At 46.5% G+C, this 20,272-nt stretch overlaps 1 protein-coding gene across 1 annotated transcript in view; it reads left to right on the top strand.

Moving 5' to 3' along the window:
- The window catches only part of SCARA5 (scavenger receptor class A member 5), a 131,708-nt gene that overhangs the window by 22,532 nt on the left and 88,904 nt on the right, over window positions 1-20,272 (top strand). The window contains 1 exon segment of the mRNA XM_005670449.3: window positions 4,183-4,311. Coding sequence (XP_005670506.2) covers window positions 4,183-4,311 — 129 coding nt within the window.

The raw sequence follows: 20,272 nt of genomic DNA, 5'->3' as shown, positions 1-20,272 counted from the left end.
TGCTGCTGCCATGTTACATTAAAAGGTCAATAAATGTGTTTTGGGTGGACTTAATAACTTGTCTTTCCCATAAATTGTCCTCTTTCCCTTATAAGCATATTCTCTAGCCATCTTGCCAGAACCATTCAATGAAGTTCTGTTTGTCTAACTATTTGTGGAAAATGTCTATTTGAACCCCTTGTTATGTTCTACTGAGGAGAGATTTTGTTTCACGCACAAAGGAACCAAGTCTTGCTAAAAGGACAGAGCTCTCTCAGAAGAAGGGACCCATCACCAGTGGTGGCTTGCTACCTGAGAAGCCTCAGGTAGAGGGAAACCGTGCTTGCAGCATGTGGAAGTGTCTGGGGCAGGGACTGAACCCTTGCCACGGCAGCGACCCAGACTGCTGCTGTGACAAGGTAGGATCCTTAACCCACTGCACTGCAAAAGAACTCTGGGAACTGCTCTTTTTTGATGGCAAAAAATAGAACCATAGCATTGCAGTTTGTGCCACTCTTACAATGAGTTGTTGTGTTACAAACTAGCAACATGCATGCAAACAACAAAGCAAGGTGCAAGTTAGCAGTCACCTTTGCAGTATGATTTTCCTCCTACTGTTCTGCCAACATTGAAAGTCGGTACAGACTAAACAATAAAGAGATGGTGTTCTAATTAGGGGGAGTGATGGAAAAGTAGCTCTTGCCCTTGTGACTGATTGGTTTAGGGCAATGTTTTCATTCCTAGAGGTAGGAAGAGGTCCTGATGGTTTTGTTTTCCTCCCCAAGGTGAGAAATTTCAAACTGAATGGCAATTAGCACTAATCTGGCCCCTTATAAATTGTGAAGCAGCCTCGCTAGTCAATTTGTGAATGCATATTGTTTGCACTTAATCTTTAACTGTATTGACATTGAGCTTACTAAATGGACTGTCTCCACCTCAGGCAAATTGTAATGTCTTATGCCTCAATAAAAAGTTACACACAGGAGTTCTCTGGTGGCTTAGTGGGTTAAGGATCCAGCATTGCCACTGCTGTGGCTCAGGTTCAATCCCGGGCCCAGGAATTTCCACATCCCACTGGCATGGCCGAAAATAAATAAACAGATAAAGTGTACAATGTAATATATTTTTTTAAAAGTTACATGAAAAAATATAAATATACATACACACACACATATATATAAACTTTTTTTTTAATGGCCAGACACATGGCATATGGAGGTTCCCAGGTCAGAGATTGAATCCAAGGAGCTGCAGCAAGACTGGATGCTTTAGCCAGGCTAGGGACCAAACCCTCGCCTTCAAAGTGACCCAAGCTGCTGCAGTAGTATCCTAGGATTCTTAACCCACTGTGCCACAGTGGGTATTCCCTATATCAACATTTTTTGAGAGAACAAGGTTTTTTTTTGTTGTTGTTGTTTTTGTTTTTGTTTGTCTTTTTAGGGCTGCACCCATGGCATATGGAGGTTCCCACACTAGGGGTCAAATCAGAGCTACAGCTGCCAGCCTACGCCATGCCAGATCCGAGCCACGTCTTTGACCTACACCACAGCTGAAGGCAATGCCTGATCCTTAATCCACTGAGCAATGCCAGGGATCAAACACACAACCTTATGGATTCTAGTTGGGTTTATTACCACTGAGCCGTGACAGGAACTCCAAGACCAATTTCTTTTTATAAGAAACAAAAAATATGAGATCCCAGTGAACCTGGAACAGTTAACAGAATATGGCTGAACCTAATTATACTTTCAAGGGAAATAAGAAGAGGGTCACACTAAGCCGATGAATAGAGAAGCTCAAGGTGGGTTTGGGATAAACATGAGGATAATATCTTTCAGCAGGTGTATCCTCTGACCCCTCCCAGTTGCTGGGCTTCCATCATCCTCATCATCATCTCAAGAGGAAGCAGGGCTTAGAGCGGAGCTGGGACAACCTTCACCATAATGATACTAATAGTTGTGTAATATACAGTCTTATGCCTCCTCTCTGACCCTTGAAGGAAAGAAACTTTGCTCTCATGAGCTGCAACTGGACAGCCAGTGGCTCTCATGTGGAAAAAAAAGACAAAATGCTACCAGAAGCCTGCCTATTTAGGAGCAAAACAGGTTATAGATCCTAGTGTGTGGAAAGACATAGAAAATTCTGGAAAAGATTTAGAGTGCTTTAGAAAGATCAGGTTAAGTTCTCAAAATTTGCTAACATTTAAGGTTTGATGAAAGTGGTAATTGAATTTGTGTTTCTTGACAACGTGTTCCAAATTGTACCCAATGTTTTATGGAAATATTATGTAATAGTTCTACTTAGCTGTTTTCACAACAACATTTTCAATAAAATGGAGTAAATGAGTGGGAAAATATCCCTCACTTAACGATATCCTCTGAGAACCAGGGAGCCACTGTGGTCACCGCCATTTCCTATGTGGTCACCAAACCTCTTGAAGGCCATGGAGCTGGTGATAATACCTGAGAGGTGAAAAGGATCTCTCCCTACAAACCCAAAGTTACCAAGGATTGCAAACATCACACCATCTTTACAAATATTTTCTGAAGATCAATTATTTCAACATCTGTGGTCCACCTTTTCGGGCTCCCACACCTGCCTCCACGTGTAATGTGCTCCAGCTGGCAACACTCCCCTTGGCAGGGGGTGGAGAATGACCCTAATGGGGCCATGTCTATTTTGAAAAAAACTGCCCTCCCTCGAGTCTTACCTGCTATGCTAGGGATCAGGGCGAGACAGCCTCCTTCCGTCTCCATGGTTAGCTGACAGAGCAGGTGGAGGTTGTTGGTCTTTGCACCAGCCATCTGAGAAGGGCCCCTCAAGGGAGAAGTCCGGCCGAAAGATGAGCAGGAGTCAGGGCACCTGGGTCCGGTCCTCACCCAGGGTTTAACTGCTAACATTTGACGTCCTTTACCTATAAACGGAAGGGGTTGGACCAAATGATTTGTAAGGTCCATTAGAACTCTATCTACAGAACAGAAGCAGACTCACAGACATAGAGAACAGACTTGTGGTTGCCAGGGAGAAGAGGAGAAGGAGTGGGATGGACTGGGAGTTTGGGGTTGGTGGATGCAAAGTATTATACTTAGAATGCATAAGCAATGAGGTCCTACTGTACAGCACAGGGAACTACATCCAATCTCTTGGGATAGAACATGATGGAGGATAATATGAGGATAAAATGTGTAGATATGTATTACTGGATCCCTATGCTATACAGCAGAAAGTGACCCAACACTGTAAATCAACTATAATTTTTAAAAAGAAAGGAATTCATATATATACACACACACACATATATCTGAGTCACTTTGCTGTACAGCAGAAATTGGCACAACATTGTAAATCAACAATATTTTAATAAAAAAAATTCCTGTCTAAAAAAACAAAGAAGTCTGATATTTTACAATTCCATTTTAGCCAGACCTGATGAGCCCCATGTAGTTTCACAGGATGAAGTTATATACTGTATTTTCCTGTAAATCTAAATCCAATGTTGTAAACTGGCAGCCAGATCCAGCCTGTAAATGTGTTTTGTTTTGTTTATACTCCCTAGTGGGTTGGGTTTTTTTTGTTTTTTGGCATTTTTTGTTTGTTTTGTTTTGGTTTTTTTGGTGTGTTTTTTTTTTTTTTTTTTCCTAAGTAGTTGTCAACACTTAAAAATAGGGAGATTTCTCCAAATCACTTCTGGCTTGTCTTGAAAATTTTGCATCCTGTAACACCCGGCCCTCATTCCTACATCACAGCCTCTTCTAGGCAGGGCATGCACTGTGGAGTTCCCCCGGCCCACTGGGCCCACATCCCTTCCCGGCCACTCTGGAAGCTGGGGTTTGCAACCTCTTTTCAAAGTTCTCTCCATATTCTCTACGTTGCATGGGACAATGACACATTGTAAAGGACACATATTCCAGCCTATTTGAGCCTTCACTGTGGCTTGGAATGGCTCCAGGAGGGTGGGTTCATGTGATCCTGTGGGCTGTGGGCATGCGTGTCTGGCTGGTTCATGAACATAGAGGTTAGAAGCTGAAACATTTATCGTGGTTCTGAAAAGCTCCCCACCATCCTAGCTACAGATGTGCAGAAGGTGTGTAAGAGACTCCACATGAACATCTGTGTGCACTGGGGAGAGATGAGACTGAAAGAATAAAGAGACTTTGGGGATTTTCAAATGTCTCTCTTCCTCCTCTTCCCCTTATTGCCCAGGTCCGTGCCACAAACGACGGGCTGGCGGCTGCTGCACCCAACTGGGCTCACTGTCGGCCCTGAAGCATGCGGTTCTTGGGCTCTACCTGCTGGTCTTCCTGATTCTTGTGGGCATCTTCATCTTAGCAGGTAAGTGCACCCTTTCCTGACCTGGCCTTTAAAGATGCAGAAGGAGGTGAGCAGGAAGCAAGAGCAGATGGGAGCTGGGGACCCGAAGCCTCTGCTCTTCACTCCCACAGTCAGGAGCCCAGACACTGCCCTCCTCACCATGGAAACCAAAAGGGAGGAAGCTGGCTGGTCTTTCCCACTGGACGAGACTCTGAGCAGCATTTCCCAGGTCACGTGGGTGGAGGAACTGGCAGGGGCTATGTGAGTGTGGGAGATCTCTGAGTCCAGGAGCAGAGACTTAGCTGCTCCAAATGACTTGTCCTGCCTCACGGTGTGATGCTGTGCGTTGCACTGGGCCTCCCTGGAGCTCTGTGCTATAGTTTGTACTGAGCCAGCTGGGCCCCCTGTCCTGGGATATGATGACAATAGTTACAAGACACATTGTTGCTGAGGCTGACCAGGGTCCTGGTAAACTTGCTGCCCTTTTGTGATTACTGGGGTGAATTTTCCCCAGTTGAGCCAGGCTCTTCTCTCTAGTTTCTGTCTGTAGAACAGGCTGGTAATGGGCTGGGGTTTGGAGCACACTCTCTAGCCAGGAGGAAGCAGAGCTCACGGACCCAGGAAGGGATCAGATGGAGGACCCCATGCTTTGAGCAGCCCAGCTCACACCTCTCATGCCACTGTGATGGGGATGGTGGAGCAGAGGGGGACAGAGGCTGTGGTGGTCCTTCCTGACTCCCACCTGCCTTGATGGAGGTATGTAAGGCTTGACAAAGTAAGGCCAAGGGATCAGTTAATCTCAGCATCACTTGTCTTACATGGGTGCCTACTCTATGCCAGATACCATGCTAGGATGGGCAACATAGATAAATAAGACCTAGAGGGTCCCTGCCAGGAGCTCCTAGTCTAGGGGATGAGGCAGGAGAGCAGAGGTAGAGCCCTGTCTCAAGGAAGAATGTGACAGGGGACTCTGATGGGACCTGTGATGATCCAGAGGAGATGCATACAGAGGCAGTGTGGTGTGGCCCAGAGGTGGAGGTGGGGTAGTGGTCAGAGAAAGGCTGCCAGCCAGGCAGAGCTGACTTGTACTGTGGAGGGTGGGGTCCTTGAGTTAACTCCCAGGCAGTCATATAGAGGCTAAGACCTTGCAGATGACCCCTCACTAGAAATCCCTGGTTTTGTGTCACTTTCTGTTGAATGAGAATAGTCACTTGGGCCCAGTGGTGGGATGTTCAAGACTGCCCTTGCCCTCTGATTCCCACACTCAGGGCAAAGGGCATCACTAGGAGTGGTGTCTCTCCCATCAACCATTAACCATTGACCGGGGTTGGGGGGGCAGCCAATAGCAACAACGAGAGAAACTCATGATTCATCCCAGGGACCAAGGCATAAAGTCCAGCCAGAGGATTTTTTTGAACATGTTCTTGGGCTGCTCAGTGAGAGATTGGGATCTGGGTTTTGTGGGCTTGGCAGCCACGACCATAACAAATTTCCAGAATTTTTGGAAAGTGTTTCAGCCCCGTAGGAAAGCTGGGCTATGGTATTACAATTGCTCTGCCGAACAAGAACTTTTAGGGGATGAAAGAGGGGCTGGAGGAGAGAGCTAGGCTGGTGGGGTCCCGGCTGCTGGTCTCTGGAGGCCTGGAAGGGTATCATTTCTTGGGAAGAGAAGAGCTGCAGGGGAGGGCAAGTTTCCTGGGGTCTGAAGGGAAGTCAAGTCTGAAGGGCTGCCATGTGGAAACGGGCAGACGTATTCTGTGTGGTCTCTGAGGGTAGAACTAAGTGAATGGGTGGATTTTGTAAAGAGACACATTCCCATTCAAAAGAGAGGAGAGTTTCTGACAAGTAACACTGTCCAGCATGTTGCAGAAGAGCTTCTCTCCTGGCTTGCAGGTTGAATGGGATTTACAATGACATCCTGCAAATTCTAGAAAGGAGGTGGAACGTGGCTTTCCTAGTCTAAAGGAAATGCTGCCTGACTTCTTTAATTATTCTATGCAGAAATCTGGGGAGGATCTTAATCATTGTAATTACCTTTGAACCTGAAGTTTATGGGTACCAGATTGCCTGTGTGGAATGAAAATTGGGTATAGATTAGAACAGATCTGGTGAAAGAGAGCGTCATACTTTATATCTTGGAAAGGTCATTGTCACCTTCCCAAGTTCTTGTCTGGAAAAATGCGTTGGCCTCTGAGAGAGGTCCGATGAAGGGAACCAATGAAACGACAGGCTGGTGGCTACTGCACACGGTTGGACTTAGGAAAGTGGTGAATGAGTCCACCATTCTTCAGAGAGGCCCTGCCTAAGCTTAGGTAGGAAGTTTCTTCAGATTGCCCTGATTGAAGACCTTCAGGGATGCTCCTTTTCAGAAAAGACCAAGATGGTGGGGAGATCCATGGTTCAACATAAGCCAGGGCTTGCCTGGCCACCTGTTAGGTGTCCTTCTGTGGCTGCTTCCTCATTTGGGGCTGAATGTGATTTCCAGGGCCCTGCTGAGGTCTCCTTGCTCAGGAGGTACTATGGATTGAATTGTGCCTCCTCCAAAATTTATCTATGAAGCTCTAACCCCCAATAGGATTTGGAGATGGAGCCCCAGGGAACAATTTAGGTCATGAGGGTGGGGCCCTCATGATGGGATTAGTGGCCATATAAGAGGGGAAGGAGGGAGGGAAGGAGAGAGAGAGAGAGAGGGAGAGAGAAATCTGACATGTGAGGACACAAGGGAAAGGAATCATCTGAAGCCAGGAAGAGAGCTCTCACCAACAACAAAATCTGCCTACACCTTGATCTTGGACTTCCCGGCTTCTATAACTGTGACGAATCAATGTCTGTTGTTTGAGCCACCCAGCCTATGGTATTTTGTTATAGCAGCCCCAGCTAAGACAAGAGAAGTTCTGTTTGAACTACTCTTAGACTTTAAAAATTCCCTGACGACACAAAGCTCATACATCTTACACATGGATGATGAAATTATCCAAATTATCCACTGCAGCCAAGTGCCATGTCTGAATAACTGGTTGGTAACATCTGATTGAAGTACAAATTCTTGTTCTTATTTTGAACAAGCACTGAATAAGCAGTGAAGGACAAATGCTTATTACAAAATTATAATCTAATTGTACGAAAGTATTACTCTTATAAAACTTCTCATGGGATTTCTCTCAATTCCTTTCTTTATCCAAGTATGCAAAAGAAAGGCAAATATTGTACCTGTGTTTATGCAGCATCTCCACTTCCTAAGAAAATTAATCAAACCCCTGCCCAAATTATTTTCTCAGTTGGGCTTTCCACCCAGCACCCAACTCTCAGTTCCCGAACAGCATCCTCTTGAGATGCTGATATTTCCATGCCATCTGTGTTCTATGCCCTCAGCCTTCTGTCATCTCCCAAGGAAGTGGTATTAGTCCATTCCTCCCAAATTCCTCTAAGCCTTTCCATGACTTCAACCCATTTTATTAACTGGACTGATGGTTCCCTATTATGTTGTTGTTCTGTTCCATGTTCATCTTTGGATTGTACAGACTATCAGGCTTCAGTTGGTGAATCAGAGACTTGAGACTGGATGGCCATGTAGTCAGGAGTCCTCCATCTGGTGCTTTAGGGAAGATGTGATGGAGTTCAAGGGTTAGAGGAGGTTCAGTCTTACCCATGATTCATCGTGGGACATCACTGTGGTGACAAAGGGTGGTCATAGGGAACTACCTCTTCCTCCTCTTTCCCGTCATGGCTCTGTTGAGGAATGAATTCCCGCAGGGACACTAAAATAACAGAAAGGGCAAGTATGAACATCTGGGGATCTAACTTGGCAGGAAACTAGAGCATGACAGCAAGGTAGATGGCAGAAGTGGACTGGGGGGAGTTCCTGGTGAAACACAGGCTCCTTGCATGCCTTAATTTAATTCTCTCTTAACAGCAGAAATCAGCCATCGCCTTCCTCAATTAGTGCTTAACTTGTACATGAGTGGGTGCAGGACACAGGAGCAAGCCCTGATGTCTTAGTCTGTTTGAGCTACTGTGACAAACTACCACAGACTGGGTGGCTTAAACAACAGACATTCATTTCTTACAGCCTTGGAGGCTGGGAAACCTGGGATCAGGGCCCTGGCCGATTCCCTGTCTGGTGAGGAATCAGCCCACTTCTGGATAAGAGATGGCTGTCTTGTTGCTGTGTCCTCACATGGAGGAATGGGCGAGGGATTTCTCCAGGGTCTCTTTTATAAGGGCACTAATCCTGTCATGAGGGCTCCACCTTCATGACCTAATCACCTCCCAAGGGCCTCATCTCCTAATCCCAGCACTTTGAGGGTTAGGATTTCAACATATGAATTTGGGAGGAGCACAGACATTCAGTCCATATCTGGAGAATAAAAAGAATCCTGGGATGTGATTCTGGCTCAGGGAGGATTTCAAATTATAAGGCAAATACACACCAGGGCAATGTTATATAACTAATGCTGCATGCCAAATTCTGCAAAGGAGAGTGTGATTTCTGAGAGCTGAAGTGGTTGGAGTGGCCTCAGCCTGGGAGAGCTGAACACCAAGTGACCCAAATGCCCTTTAACCTGGACATCCCTTTTTAGATCACCCTGTTTCAAGCAGATCTGTCCCCGACTCTGCAATCAGAGGATATCGTGCTCAGGGCCCACCTCCCCTTTATAGGGCAGGTGACCGACAGCATCGTGCATCTTGGAATTTGGAGCATGATGCCCTTAGCCTTTGCTGGGACACTATCAGAATTGCACATGCACTTCCCCCGCCTGTGCTTATGGGGAGCGTGGTGCCCTTGAGGATGCTGTCAACTAAAGAGGACCCGCGGAGAAAGAATTTTCTTAGTCTCAGAAGGAATTAGTTTGTTTTCACCTGAAGGAGGCTGTGCATCTGAGAGTAATTAAAATCACTCTCAAGGAGGTAATTAATGTAAATCAAGAGTTAGCTGTTCTCCCCTTGTAAGATGTGCGAATTTGTAGGCAATTACAGTGGAAGCCTGGAGACAGCACCCGGTCTACCCTCAGCAGGTGTACAGACTTTCTGGAAAGCATTTTTCTGCTAATTTCATTCTTACCTCCATTGAGTGTCTCTAACTTCTTCCTTTATCTTGCTCCCGTCTTCTGTTATTTTAGTCTATTTTATGTATCCTCTTAAACTACTTTAATCTTTTTTAGAACAAAGAAGTGTGTTTATGCCCAGTTTTATCTTTTAAAAATAATTCTGCCTGCTCTATTCAATTCTGCAAGTACATGATTTAATATGTGAATGAATGAATGAATGAATGACAGAGACAAGATACCTTAGAGGGGGTCTCATTTGGGGAAAAAGGTGATTATTTCAGTTTGAGCCAAGTATCTAAATGACACAGTAAATGTTCACCAAAAAGGACCTGTGGCTAATAGAAGTAGGTGTGTAGTTATTTATCTTAAGACACACACATCATGGTATATGCTGTTTTGGCACCACAGCATTTAGGTCATGCAGAACCTTATACTGGTTAACTCCAGGGACTCTGAAGCCAGCCTGTATGGGTCTGACTCCCCCATTCTCCGTTACAGGCTATGTGATGGTTCCTGAACTTGCTGCACTTGAGTTTCTTCATCTGAAAACAGGAGAAATAATTGTACCTGCCTCACTGGGTTGTTACATGAGTTAAATAAGTTAATACATCTCAAGCACTTAGAAAAGTGCCTGGCACACATTAAACATCATAAAAGTCATAGCTCTTGTTATTGTTGTTAGAGTAATAGTACTACCCCTACTATTAGTATGATTACTCTTGCTCTTTCTTGGTTTTCTTTGCAGTCAGTTGAGCTTGACCATGGAAACCAAGAGTCGGAAAAACTTGGGTTTAGTCCCAGCTCATCCATTAACACCCTGTAATCTTGGGGAAAATCTCTTTGCTTTCGGAACCTTGGTATATTCGTTTGTAAGAGGAACAGGTTGGACTAGATCAATGTTTTTCAAACTTCTTGACCTGGACCCACATTAAGAAATACATTTTAGGGGGAGTTCCTGTCGTGGTGCAGAGGAAACGAATCCAACTAGGAACCATGAGGTTGCAGGCTCGATCCCTGGCCTCACTCAGTGGGTTAAGGATCCAGCGTTGCCATGAGCTGTAGTGTAGGTTAAAGACATGGCTCAGATCTGGCGTTACTGTGGTGTAGGCCGGAGGCTACAGCTCCGATTTGACCCCTAGCTGGGAACCTCCATATGCCGTGGGTGCGGCCCTAAAAAGACCAAAAAAAAAAAAAAAAAGAAAAGAAATACATTTTAGGAGTTCCCGCTGTGGTGCAGTGGGTTAAAACTCCAGCTGCAGCAGTTCAGGTGGATGTGGAGTCACAGGTTTAATCCCCAGCCTGTTTAACCCCAACCTACTGGGTTAAAGGAGCTGGTGTTGCCACAGCTGTGGTGTAGGTCTCAGCTGCAGCTCAGATTCAGTCTCTGGCCCAGGAACTTCCACAGGCCATCAGTGCAGCCACTTAAAAAAAAAAGGAAGACAAAAGAATATATTTTACATGACAACTAGTTCACACATATATACATAACTGAGATATTTAAATGTATAATGGTTGCTGATGATTTTCTATTCTGTTCATTTTTTTAAATGGTCATAAGCCATATATTTATTCCATGATCCATGAATGGAGTACAAACCAGTCTGAAATACAGTGGGCTAAATGATCATTCTATTATTCCATGTAGCTCTCAGACATTCTAAGGCAATAGCGGTGTTTTCTTCTGTACATGACTTTTGAGAGTAAACTTCCGGGTTCAAGCCCAGGCTGTGCCTTTGACTGTGTCTATAATCATCGGCAAATCATTTAACCTCTCAAATCCTGTTTCCTCGTTTATCAAATGGGATGACAATGGTACCTACCCCCCTGGGGTGCTTGTGAGGATGAAATAAATTAAGGCATGAAAACTCTTAGTGCCCAGCACACAAAAAGTCATCAACACACATGATTATGTTCCTAGTTTTATTGTCGGCATTATTAAAACAAGCAGAGCAATTTTGCTGTCAGAATAGCCAAGGATTAGAAACCTCCTCCTTGAGCCTGAGCACCCAGTGGTTTTGTGTTTAAACAGAGAAAATTCAGCATGCCTGGGACCGCAGGAGGGGATATGTTCATTGCCCACACGGTTCCAAAATACTCATGGGGGAAGCCGAGAGGGATCCTGGACTCGTGTGGCAGCATGGGGCTCAGGATGCCAAGGAACAGGACACTGTTTCCAGCACTGTGGCTCCTTAGTGGTGAGAGCAGGTGGCCAGCTCTGTGGTACCACAGGGAGCTGAGCCTCAGGAGGGGCCTCAGGGGACGCCTCGTGCAACCTCCCTCCCGACTTCCTAGACAGAGAGGTGCTGTGCTTTACTGAAGGACCACCGCAAGTGACAGGAACTCGACTGTCCCCCACATGCTCTTTCTAGTTTCTCTCACAGGAACAACTCACAACAAAGCTTTCTCCTCATCCAGTAGCTCATAAGACCTGATCTGGGGACCTCCGTGAGATGCCCCTATCTTGCCACATTGTATTCAAGTTATTGGCTCATGTTCTGCTCCCCTTCTACTCCAGAAGAAAGCTCTTCACAGTAAGGCTCTGTGCCTCGTTTATCTCTGTACTCCCAGTGCCTAACATAATATCCGCACATAGTAGGTGCTCATTTAATGCATGTCTCAGACTGAATGCCTCAACATGATGGCCATCCTCTCCTCCCGCCCCCTTCCCACCAGCTCCAGATTTTAGTAGGAAATGGACTTAGACACAGCACTGCTGGTGTGGGTCTGACCAGGACAGGGTGTGCCGGGCTGTGACCAACTTTATCTGCACATATGCTGATATAGCCAAAATTTGTACGAGCCTCCTAGCAGTGGCTCATAGTGACACACAACAGCACATCCAAATGATGGACCCCTAGTCAGCCACTCATAGTCTCATCCCTTGTCCACCCACCCCCAAGCCCAGATTTCTTTCAAAGGAAACATGGCCTCATGAGGGCCCCTCTATCCCACTCAGTACAACCGGCTCTTATTGGTTTTATTGTTGCCTTAGCTTAAATGCAGATCTTGGGAATTCCTGTCATTGGCTCAGTGGAAATGAACCTGACTAGTATCCATGAGGACGCAGGTTCGATCCTTGACCTCACTCAGTGGGTTAAGGATCCAGTGTTGCTGTGAGCTGTGGTGTGTCATAGACACGACTTGGATCCTGAGTTGCTGTGGCTGTGGTATAGGCTGGCAGCTGCAGCTCTGATTCAACCCCTAGCCTGGGAACTTCCATAAGCCACTGGTGCAGCCCTAAAAAAGGACGGGAAAAAAAAAAAAAAAAAAAAAAAAGGAAAGGAAAAAGCAGATCTTTTTAGTGATCCCAGTTCAGTGTCATCACACTGGTTTTGCCAAGTATTTGCAGCCTGGTGGATGATTTTGAATCTAGACTTGGACATCTGTCCTCGAGCTTTTCCTTTCAGCCTTGTGTCATCAGTCATGTCTGAGCCAGTATCCCAGCCCCATCCCCAACAGCCTACCGCCACGTGAACGGTTCCCAGGAGGACATGACCCAAGGCGCACTAGCCCAGGCATATGCTCTACTGTCCCTTGAGGTGAGGTGGGGGCAGCTCAAAGACCCTCACCAGCCTTCCTTCTTAAATCTAGACCTCCCCTGCCTGAGAAACCACCTGTTCCCTGCATCTCACCTTGATTGGGAGGGTCTTCCCAGGCCAGCAGAGCTTCTCCAGCAGAAGGTACCCCCGCCTCACCTTGGCTCCAGGGCTCTGGGAAAAAAGAAGGGAGAGAAGTTGACATCCTGACTTCTCCACAAAGATTCTGCTGCCCAGGATGGGAGAGCTTTCCTATCTCTGATTTTGACAGATGCCTCCAACCACCCCTGAAATGAAAAAAGTGAGCACAAGGGAAGGTCACCTGCAAATCTGACCACATGCTCTCTGGGTCTTCAAATTGTGACAATAATTAGGTAGGACAGGGCAGAGGACCTATCTCAGCTCTCTCCCCTGGAATCCTTCCTGTAAACAGACCCTGCCTGTTTTTGTCAATAAATTTTATTGGCACACAGCCACATTTAGGTATTGTCTGTGGCTGCTTTCCTGCTACAAGGGCAGAGTTGAGTAGTTATAACAGTGACTAGCTGGCCTGCAGAGCCTAAAATAGTTACTCACTGGCCTTGTATAGAAAAGGTTTGCCGAACTCCCCCTCTAGGCTGATACTGATCACTAAGTAGCCCTTTACTCTTTCACCTCTGGATTGTGCATCACAGTTTTCGAAGAATTTTTACATATGCGATGTCATCTAATCCTCCTAACAATCGAGGGACTCCAGAAAAGAGTTCACAGCACCTGGGAGTCCCCTGGTGGCTCAGTGAGTTAAGGCTCCAGCACAGTCACTTCAGTGGCTGGGGTCATTGCCATGACGTGGGTTTGATCCCTGGCCTGAGAACTTCTGCTTGCTGCAGGTGCAGCCAAAAAAAAAAAAGTTCACAGCATCTGGATGAGAAAACAAGTTCAGGGAAGTTGTGTGTAACCAACCTGTGGTCCCTTAGCTGGGAAGCAAAGCCTGGACCAGGACAATGGGAATGTGTGAATTTGGGATTTCTGTGACCCCAGACTCAGGTTGGAGGCACTCTCTACCTCTCAGTGCATGGGTGCTAGAGTCACACTGCGGGTACAAACCTTGACTTTGCCCTGTACTGTGTGTCCTCAGGAAAGTGATTCAAGTGACCTGAGCTTTATTGTCCTCATCTATAAAGCAGAAATGATAACACTCCTTACTTGGAAGAGTTGTGATGATGATTAATTGACTCGAGCAAACTGCCTAGAGTAGTTCATGGCACGTGGTTAAGTATCATCAGCGTTGTTAGGAGTTGTAATGAGTATAACTCTTACCAACTGCACCACAATCCAGCCGTCGCGGTTCCGTGTCTATAGAAGAAATATCAAGAGAGACTTGGCAGTTGCTTAGATTTCTCTCCCAGGAGGCAGGATTGGAGGGAACTTTAGAGGCACTGTGAATGCAGCTCTCAGCTCTTGCTAAGAAAAAAGCTTTCTTATTTAAACAAAAATTAGATGAGAATGGGCTTGAGTTAGGCTCTTGCTTCTTTCTGCAGCTTTCAACTCCCTCATGGCTCAGCCTCTGCACCTGCAAAACCTTCTTTTCCTTCTGTTTTCTGGTTCTGTCTTCTGCTGCATGTGCTTCACGGCTCAGCCTCTGCACCTGCGAATCCCACTTTCCTTCTGCTTTCTGGTTCCACCTTCCACTGATCGTGCAATGAACTATCACATAGATTTTGTCACCAACTGTTTGCTTTGAGATGGCGCTAGGATTGCAGCCAAGTCACTAACAATTTCACAGATTCTGCCCTTTTGAAGAGAAAAAGTTCTGAACTCTCAGAATTTTTGCAACAATCTTAGGCATTGTGCCTTGTCTGCCTCCACCCAGGGGCCTGGAGCCCTCTCACATCAAATGCAAACAACAAGCACTTGTTGAGTGCCAGCAATGAGCCTGGCACAGTGTTAGACACACCGAGATACAAAGAGGAATTGAAGAGAGGCCCCTGCCAGAGAGTCATACCAACTGGAAGGAAGAGCAGATATGCAAAGATAAACTAGAAAACACAGGGTAGAGCAAAGAAAAGTTTTGGAACCAGGCAAATATCAGCTTGATCATTTATGAGTTGTGATCTGGGGAAATTATTTAAACTTCATTTTAAAAAACCCATTAAATTAGGGAGAATAAGGATCCCTTAGCCGCATTATGAGCATTCAGTGAGATAGCACATAAAGCGCCTTACATGCCTGGCTTATACCAGGGGCTCAATAAATATTTCCTGTAAGTATCCAAATGGAGGCACTAAAATAGTCTGTGAAGTTGCAATTTAATACAGAGAAGACACTGGTCTCCTTTGCTGCTTGACCCGCTCCTGCTTCACCTCTATATCCTGGTTACTTGGAGCTCCGTTCTTCGTCTCCTCTTCATAACTGAACTCCCCTCCTACTGACTTTTATCAAACTCGATGAAATTCCATCTGTCTTTACCTCTGACTTGGCCTGAGTGCCAGACTGTTCAACTACAGACTTGTGCCATTCCCACTTGGTTCCTTGATAAGCACCTCAAATTCAACATGGAAATAGAACCCTTGCCGTTCCCTCTCCATCTGTTCCTTCTCCATCTCTGTAAATGACCCGATAATCTACCCAGTGGCATGAACCCCAAACCAAGGAATCCTCCAGATTTATGTCACCCACCTCTCATGTCCATCCCATCAGCAAATCCTGATGAGCCCCATGGTCCCTCGCCTGGACCCCACTCCTTGTGTCCCGTGCAGGGTTGCCAGAGTTAGCAAATAAACCTATAGGATGCCCTGATAAATGTGAATTTCAGATAAATGATGGGCAGTTTTCTAATATAAGCCTGACTCAAATATGTGGTAGGAGGCCCAGCTGGAAGGATGATGAGGCAGAGAGCCGCTCACATAACTGGCCAATATGGAGTCTGCAGGGTGCTGGCGTTGGGTGGGACCTTCCTTCCCCTCTCTCTGGTTCCAGCAGAGGCTGGTGGTCCATTGCTGTGAGGAGCGCACCCACCTTTACTCCCTGCTGTCCACCCCTCGGCAGCCCCTCAGAGATGGGAGACAGAGGGTTTTGGCTGCAGCTGCCCATCCAGCTGAGCAGCCCAGCACAGCCCGACGGCTGGCAGGCATCCCTGGGCTTCTGTCCTTCTCTGTGCTCCTGCGTGAGAGCCCCACGTTCCCTGAAATCCTTTCTGGAACAAGCCAAGGGATGCAGGGAACCGGGGCAGGGGGTGGGGTGTGTTCCTGGCTCATCCTGCTGCTGCGGTCTGATTCCACCGCCTCCCCTTGAGAAATCCCAGAGGAAAGCACAGGTTCTGCTCCAGCTCGGGGCATGTGGGTGGCCTCTCCCAAGGGTCCCCCACCCCGCTTCTCTCTAATGAGAGCACACGTCTGGGCTTAGCTCTTGTCTAGTGGGGCCACCCAGAGCTAGCCCCCCTCTTTTGACTGGACCCACATACCTGCAGGACCTTTGGAACCTCCACCCCCACTCTGCACCTGCAGGGACATGGCAGGGGTGTGAAGATGTCCAAAGTGACATAAGGAGGTGATGGTGCCAGTTCCGAGGGTGGGAAGTGGGGGAGTCATAGCCCTGGCCACGCTGAGTCACTCTGGGAGGGATTCCTTTGCGAAGCGCTTTGTTTCTCTTCCTGGCCGTTGTCAACGACGACAGGGTCTGGCCAGTTGTCCTCTGTGTAACATTTCAGCATATCATCTGCCAGGGTTTTTGGAAAAGCTGCCTCTTTCTGGGAGGAGTCTGGGAAAGGCATCTCTTATTTACCAATGAATACTCATCCCCTGACGTGGAGTGGCCATTGAGCCTGAATAAACAAGCAAATTGCCTTGAGGAAATCAATGGCCTTTCAGGATCTATAAAAGCTGTCAGTACCCTTTGGCTCTGAAACCCTGCTGTGTTTGTCTCAACACAACAATTGCAAAGGAGAATGGCAGGTATACAAAACTCCTGGCAACATTATTTAGCATCGCTCAAAACTGGGGGAAAAAAAGAGATGTCCAACCTGAAGGGATTGTTTAGCTAAACAAGGGCAAATCAACACAAAGGAATATTACACAGCCATTGCAAATGATCACTAGGAAGCAACATAGGGAAAGATTTATGAAATCTCATCAAGGGAGAAAAGACTGCCTGATTGCGTGTGTTCGCTCTAGTGTGGTTGTGCAAGCAGATGTGCGTATAAAAGGAGAAAGGGTGGAAGGGAACTTGGAGGAATGAAAACAACTGTGGTAGAGCAAGCCTCCCTGGTACGCATTCTTCTTTCTCAATTTCCTCTAATGTTGGTGATTTAATAAAACCACCCTTTTAAAAAAGCCATGGGAGTCCTGCAATCCTGGGAACACTGTGCCCAGCCTAGTTCTGACTGCCCTGGATTCACCCTTAGGTGGGGCCAGCAGGTCTCTCCAAACATGCGTGGGTGCTGCCCCCTCCTGGTTGCAGACAATGGCCCATAGAGGCTTCCTGGAGGCAGAGACCAGAGGATGCCGAAGAAGCAGTCAGGCAAATGCCCCAAGGGCAACAGCAAGGGAGAGGCCCAGTGACATAATCCAGGCTAGGAAGGATTAGCCCTGACCTCAACTCTGTAAATGAGGCCCAGGAAGGAGGCATCCCGCTCAGGTTTCCCTTGCATGTGGCCCCATGGAGACTTGCATCCAAGGCTCCTGAACCCCCAAAACTGCTGATCCCCCAGGAAGCCCTATCTTCCCTGTATACCCTCTTCAGGGCTCCCAGCTGTCACCCAGATCTAGACACAGGCTTTCTGGGGACTGCCTTGGTCTTCAAAGCACACTGCCTGGCTAATTTTGTTTGTCGATAACTTCTACTTTCTTTGGGAGTAAAACCCAGGGCTCCAAGTTTCTATTTAAACTGTTTTTCCTTTTTCTTGCTTTGAGCCTTCCCTGCCTCCCAGCTTTACTGAAGTATAACTGACACAAATTATATAGATTTAGGGGTACAGTGTGATGTTTTGATACATGTTATTAAATGGTCACCACAGTCAGGTGGTTAACATATCCATCCACTCACATAGTTACAATGTTTTGTGTAGTGAGAACACAAGACCTACTCTCTCAGCAGGTTTCAAGGGTATAGTACAGTGTTTATCCCTAACTATAGTCACCATGCTGTACCTTGGATCTTGCATAACTGCGACTTTGTACCCTTGAACCACTAACTCCCCTTGTCCCCAGCCCCCAGCTCCCCAATAACCATTCTTCTACTCTGTTTTTATGAGTTTAACATTTTTAGATTCCACATATAAATGAGATCATAAATTGTCTTTTTCTGTCTTACTTATTTCACTTAGTATAGTGTCCTCCAGGTTCACCCATGTTGTTGAAAATGACAGGATTTCCTTTTCATGGCTGAGTAATATTCCAGTTCATGTATATATCACATTTTCTTTATCCATCCATCCATTCATAGACATCCAGATGTTTTCATGTCTTGGCTGTTGTGAATAAATGATACAGAGAACATGGGAGTGCAGATATCTCTAATTTGGAATTTCCTAATAGCCTAATTTTGGAGTTTCCTGGAGGCCTAGTGGTTAAGGGTCCAGCACTGTCATTGCTATGGGTCAGGCTCGATCCCTGGCCTGGGAACTTTAATATATAATGGGCATAGCCAAAAATTTTAAAAATCCTGATTTTATTTCCTTCAGATGTATGCAGGACTGCTGGATCATAAGGTCATTCTATTTTCAATTTTCTGAGGAACCTCCCTACTTCTTGTTCTCCTAGTGGCGGCACCAGTTTACATTCCCACCAGCAGGGCATGAAGTCATGTTTCTCTGTGACTTCTTCCCCAGTGGCCCCCGTCTGCTTCCACACTAGGAGCACGCCTCAGTGTCATGACCCATGTCTCCTAACACATATCTGCTTTCACAGCTTTTGCCACCTCCTGCCTGTCCTGAGAAGCCCGAGTCCCTGCTTCCTTCCTTATAGGCACTGCTTTCTAAGGAGCTCCCTGTGACGACAGTGGGCACCTCAGGGTCAATGGTCCTAAACCTAAACTCACTGCTTCTCCTCCTCTAGCCTCCCTTATTCCTCACCTTGGTTAATAACATAACCATCTAAGATGTGTCCATTTTATGGGCATACCATCATTTCCTGTTTTGTTTGTTTTTACAGCCACACCTGCAGCATATGGAAGTTCCCAGGCTAGGGGTCTCGTCTGAGCTACAGCTGCTGCCTACACCACAGCCACAGCCACAGCCACACCAGATATGAGCCGTATTTGTGACCTACAGCACAGCTGTGGCAATGCCAGATCCTTAACCCACCGCACCAGGCCAGGGATCAAACTTGTTCCCCGCTGCTCCCAAGATGCTGCCGACCCCACTGCACCACCACAGAAACTCCAAAAGGCCCCCTTTTAAAACTGAGCTTGGCTTTTGTCTCCTCCCAAATGGAGTTGGGTGTGTGTCATCATGAGGAAGAGGGTGAAGGGAGAAGGAAAAAAATCCTTTCTATCCCATAGTGTTTTGTTAATAAATAATGCTTGCACGTAAACCACTGTCCACATAGCACATACATCATCATTGTCCAATTACTCCCTTGGGATATATTCCTGACTGTGATATTGCTGGGTCACAGTGGATGTGTGTCTTTAAGGGAAAGATTGCACCAATTTGCTTGGAATGGCAAGATTTGGAATTACTGTCTTAAATATGTATAAATGGTTTGTCACTGTTGGGTCCGCAAGAAAGGTCTTGTCACCTGTGAGAAACAGAGGAGGTAGCTCAATTGCCCTTTGGGTGACCAGCTGAGGACTCAGGTCCCAAGGGAAGCAGTGTTCTGCAGGTCTGCAGCCCACCCTTAGGTGGCAGCAGTAAAGGCAGAAAGAGTCCCTTGTCCTCCACCTTTCCAAGGGCTTGGTCCATACAAACTGAGATCTCCACATATTCATATTCCAACTTGGAGCTCATCAGAAAATGACTCCCCGGGTCCATCCTGACAAAGAGCCATAAACTAGGTGGCTGAGAATAACAGAAATGTGTTTTCCCACAGTTCTGGAGGGTAGCAGGCCAAGGTCAAGGTGCAGGTGAGACCATGCTCCCTCTGAAGGCTCCAGGGAGAATCCTTCCTTGTTTCTTCTGGGTTCTGGTGGCTGTTGGTGATCCTTGGTATTTATTGGCTTGTAGATGCGACTTTATCACACATGCCCCATCTTCACATGGCCCTCTCCCTGTGTGTCTGTGTTTTTGTGTCCAAATTCCCTCTTCTTATAATATGGGACAATAATCATATTGGATTTAGGGCCCATGCTAATCCAGTAGGACCCTAACTTAACTTGATTATATCTGTAAAGACCCTCTTTCCAAATAAGGCCACCCTCACAGGTTCTGGGTAGACATGAATTTAGTGCAGGACACTATTCAAGCCAATATACCAGGGCATG

Source organism: Sus scrofa, chromosome 14 (genome assembly GCF_000003025.6).
Source record: "Sus scrofa isolate TJ Tabasco breed Duroc chromosome 14, Sscrofa11.1, whole genome shotgun sequence".
In the NCBI taxonomy this organism is placed as follows: Eukaryota; Metazoa; Chordata; class Mammalia; order Artiodactyla; family Suidae; genus Sus; species Sus scrofa.
This window is presented reverse-complemented; position numbering and strand designations above follow the sequence as displayed.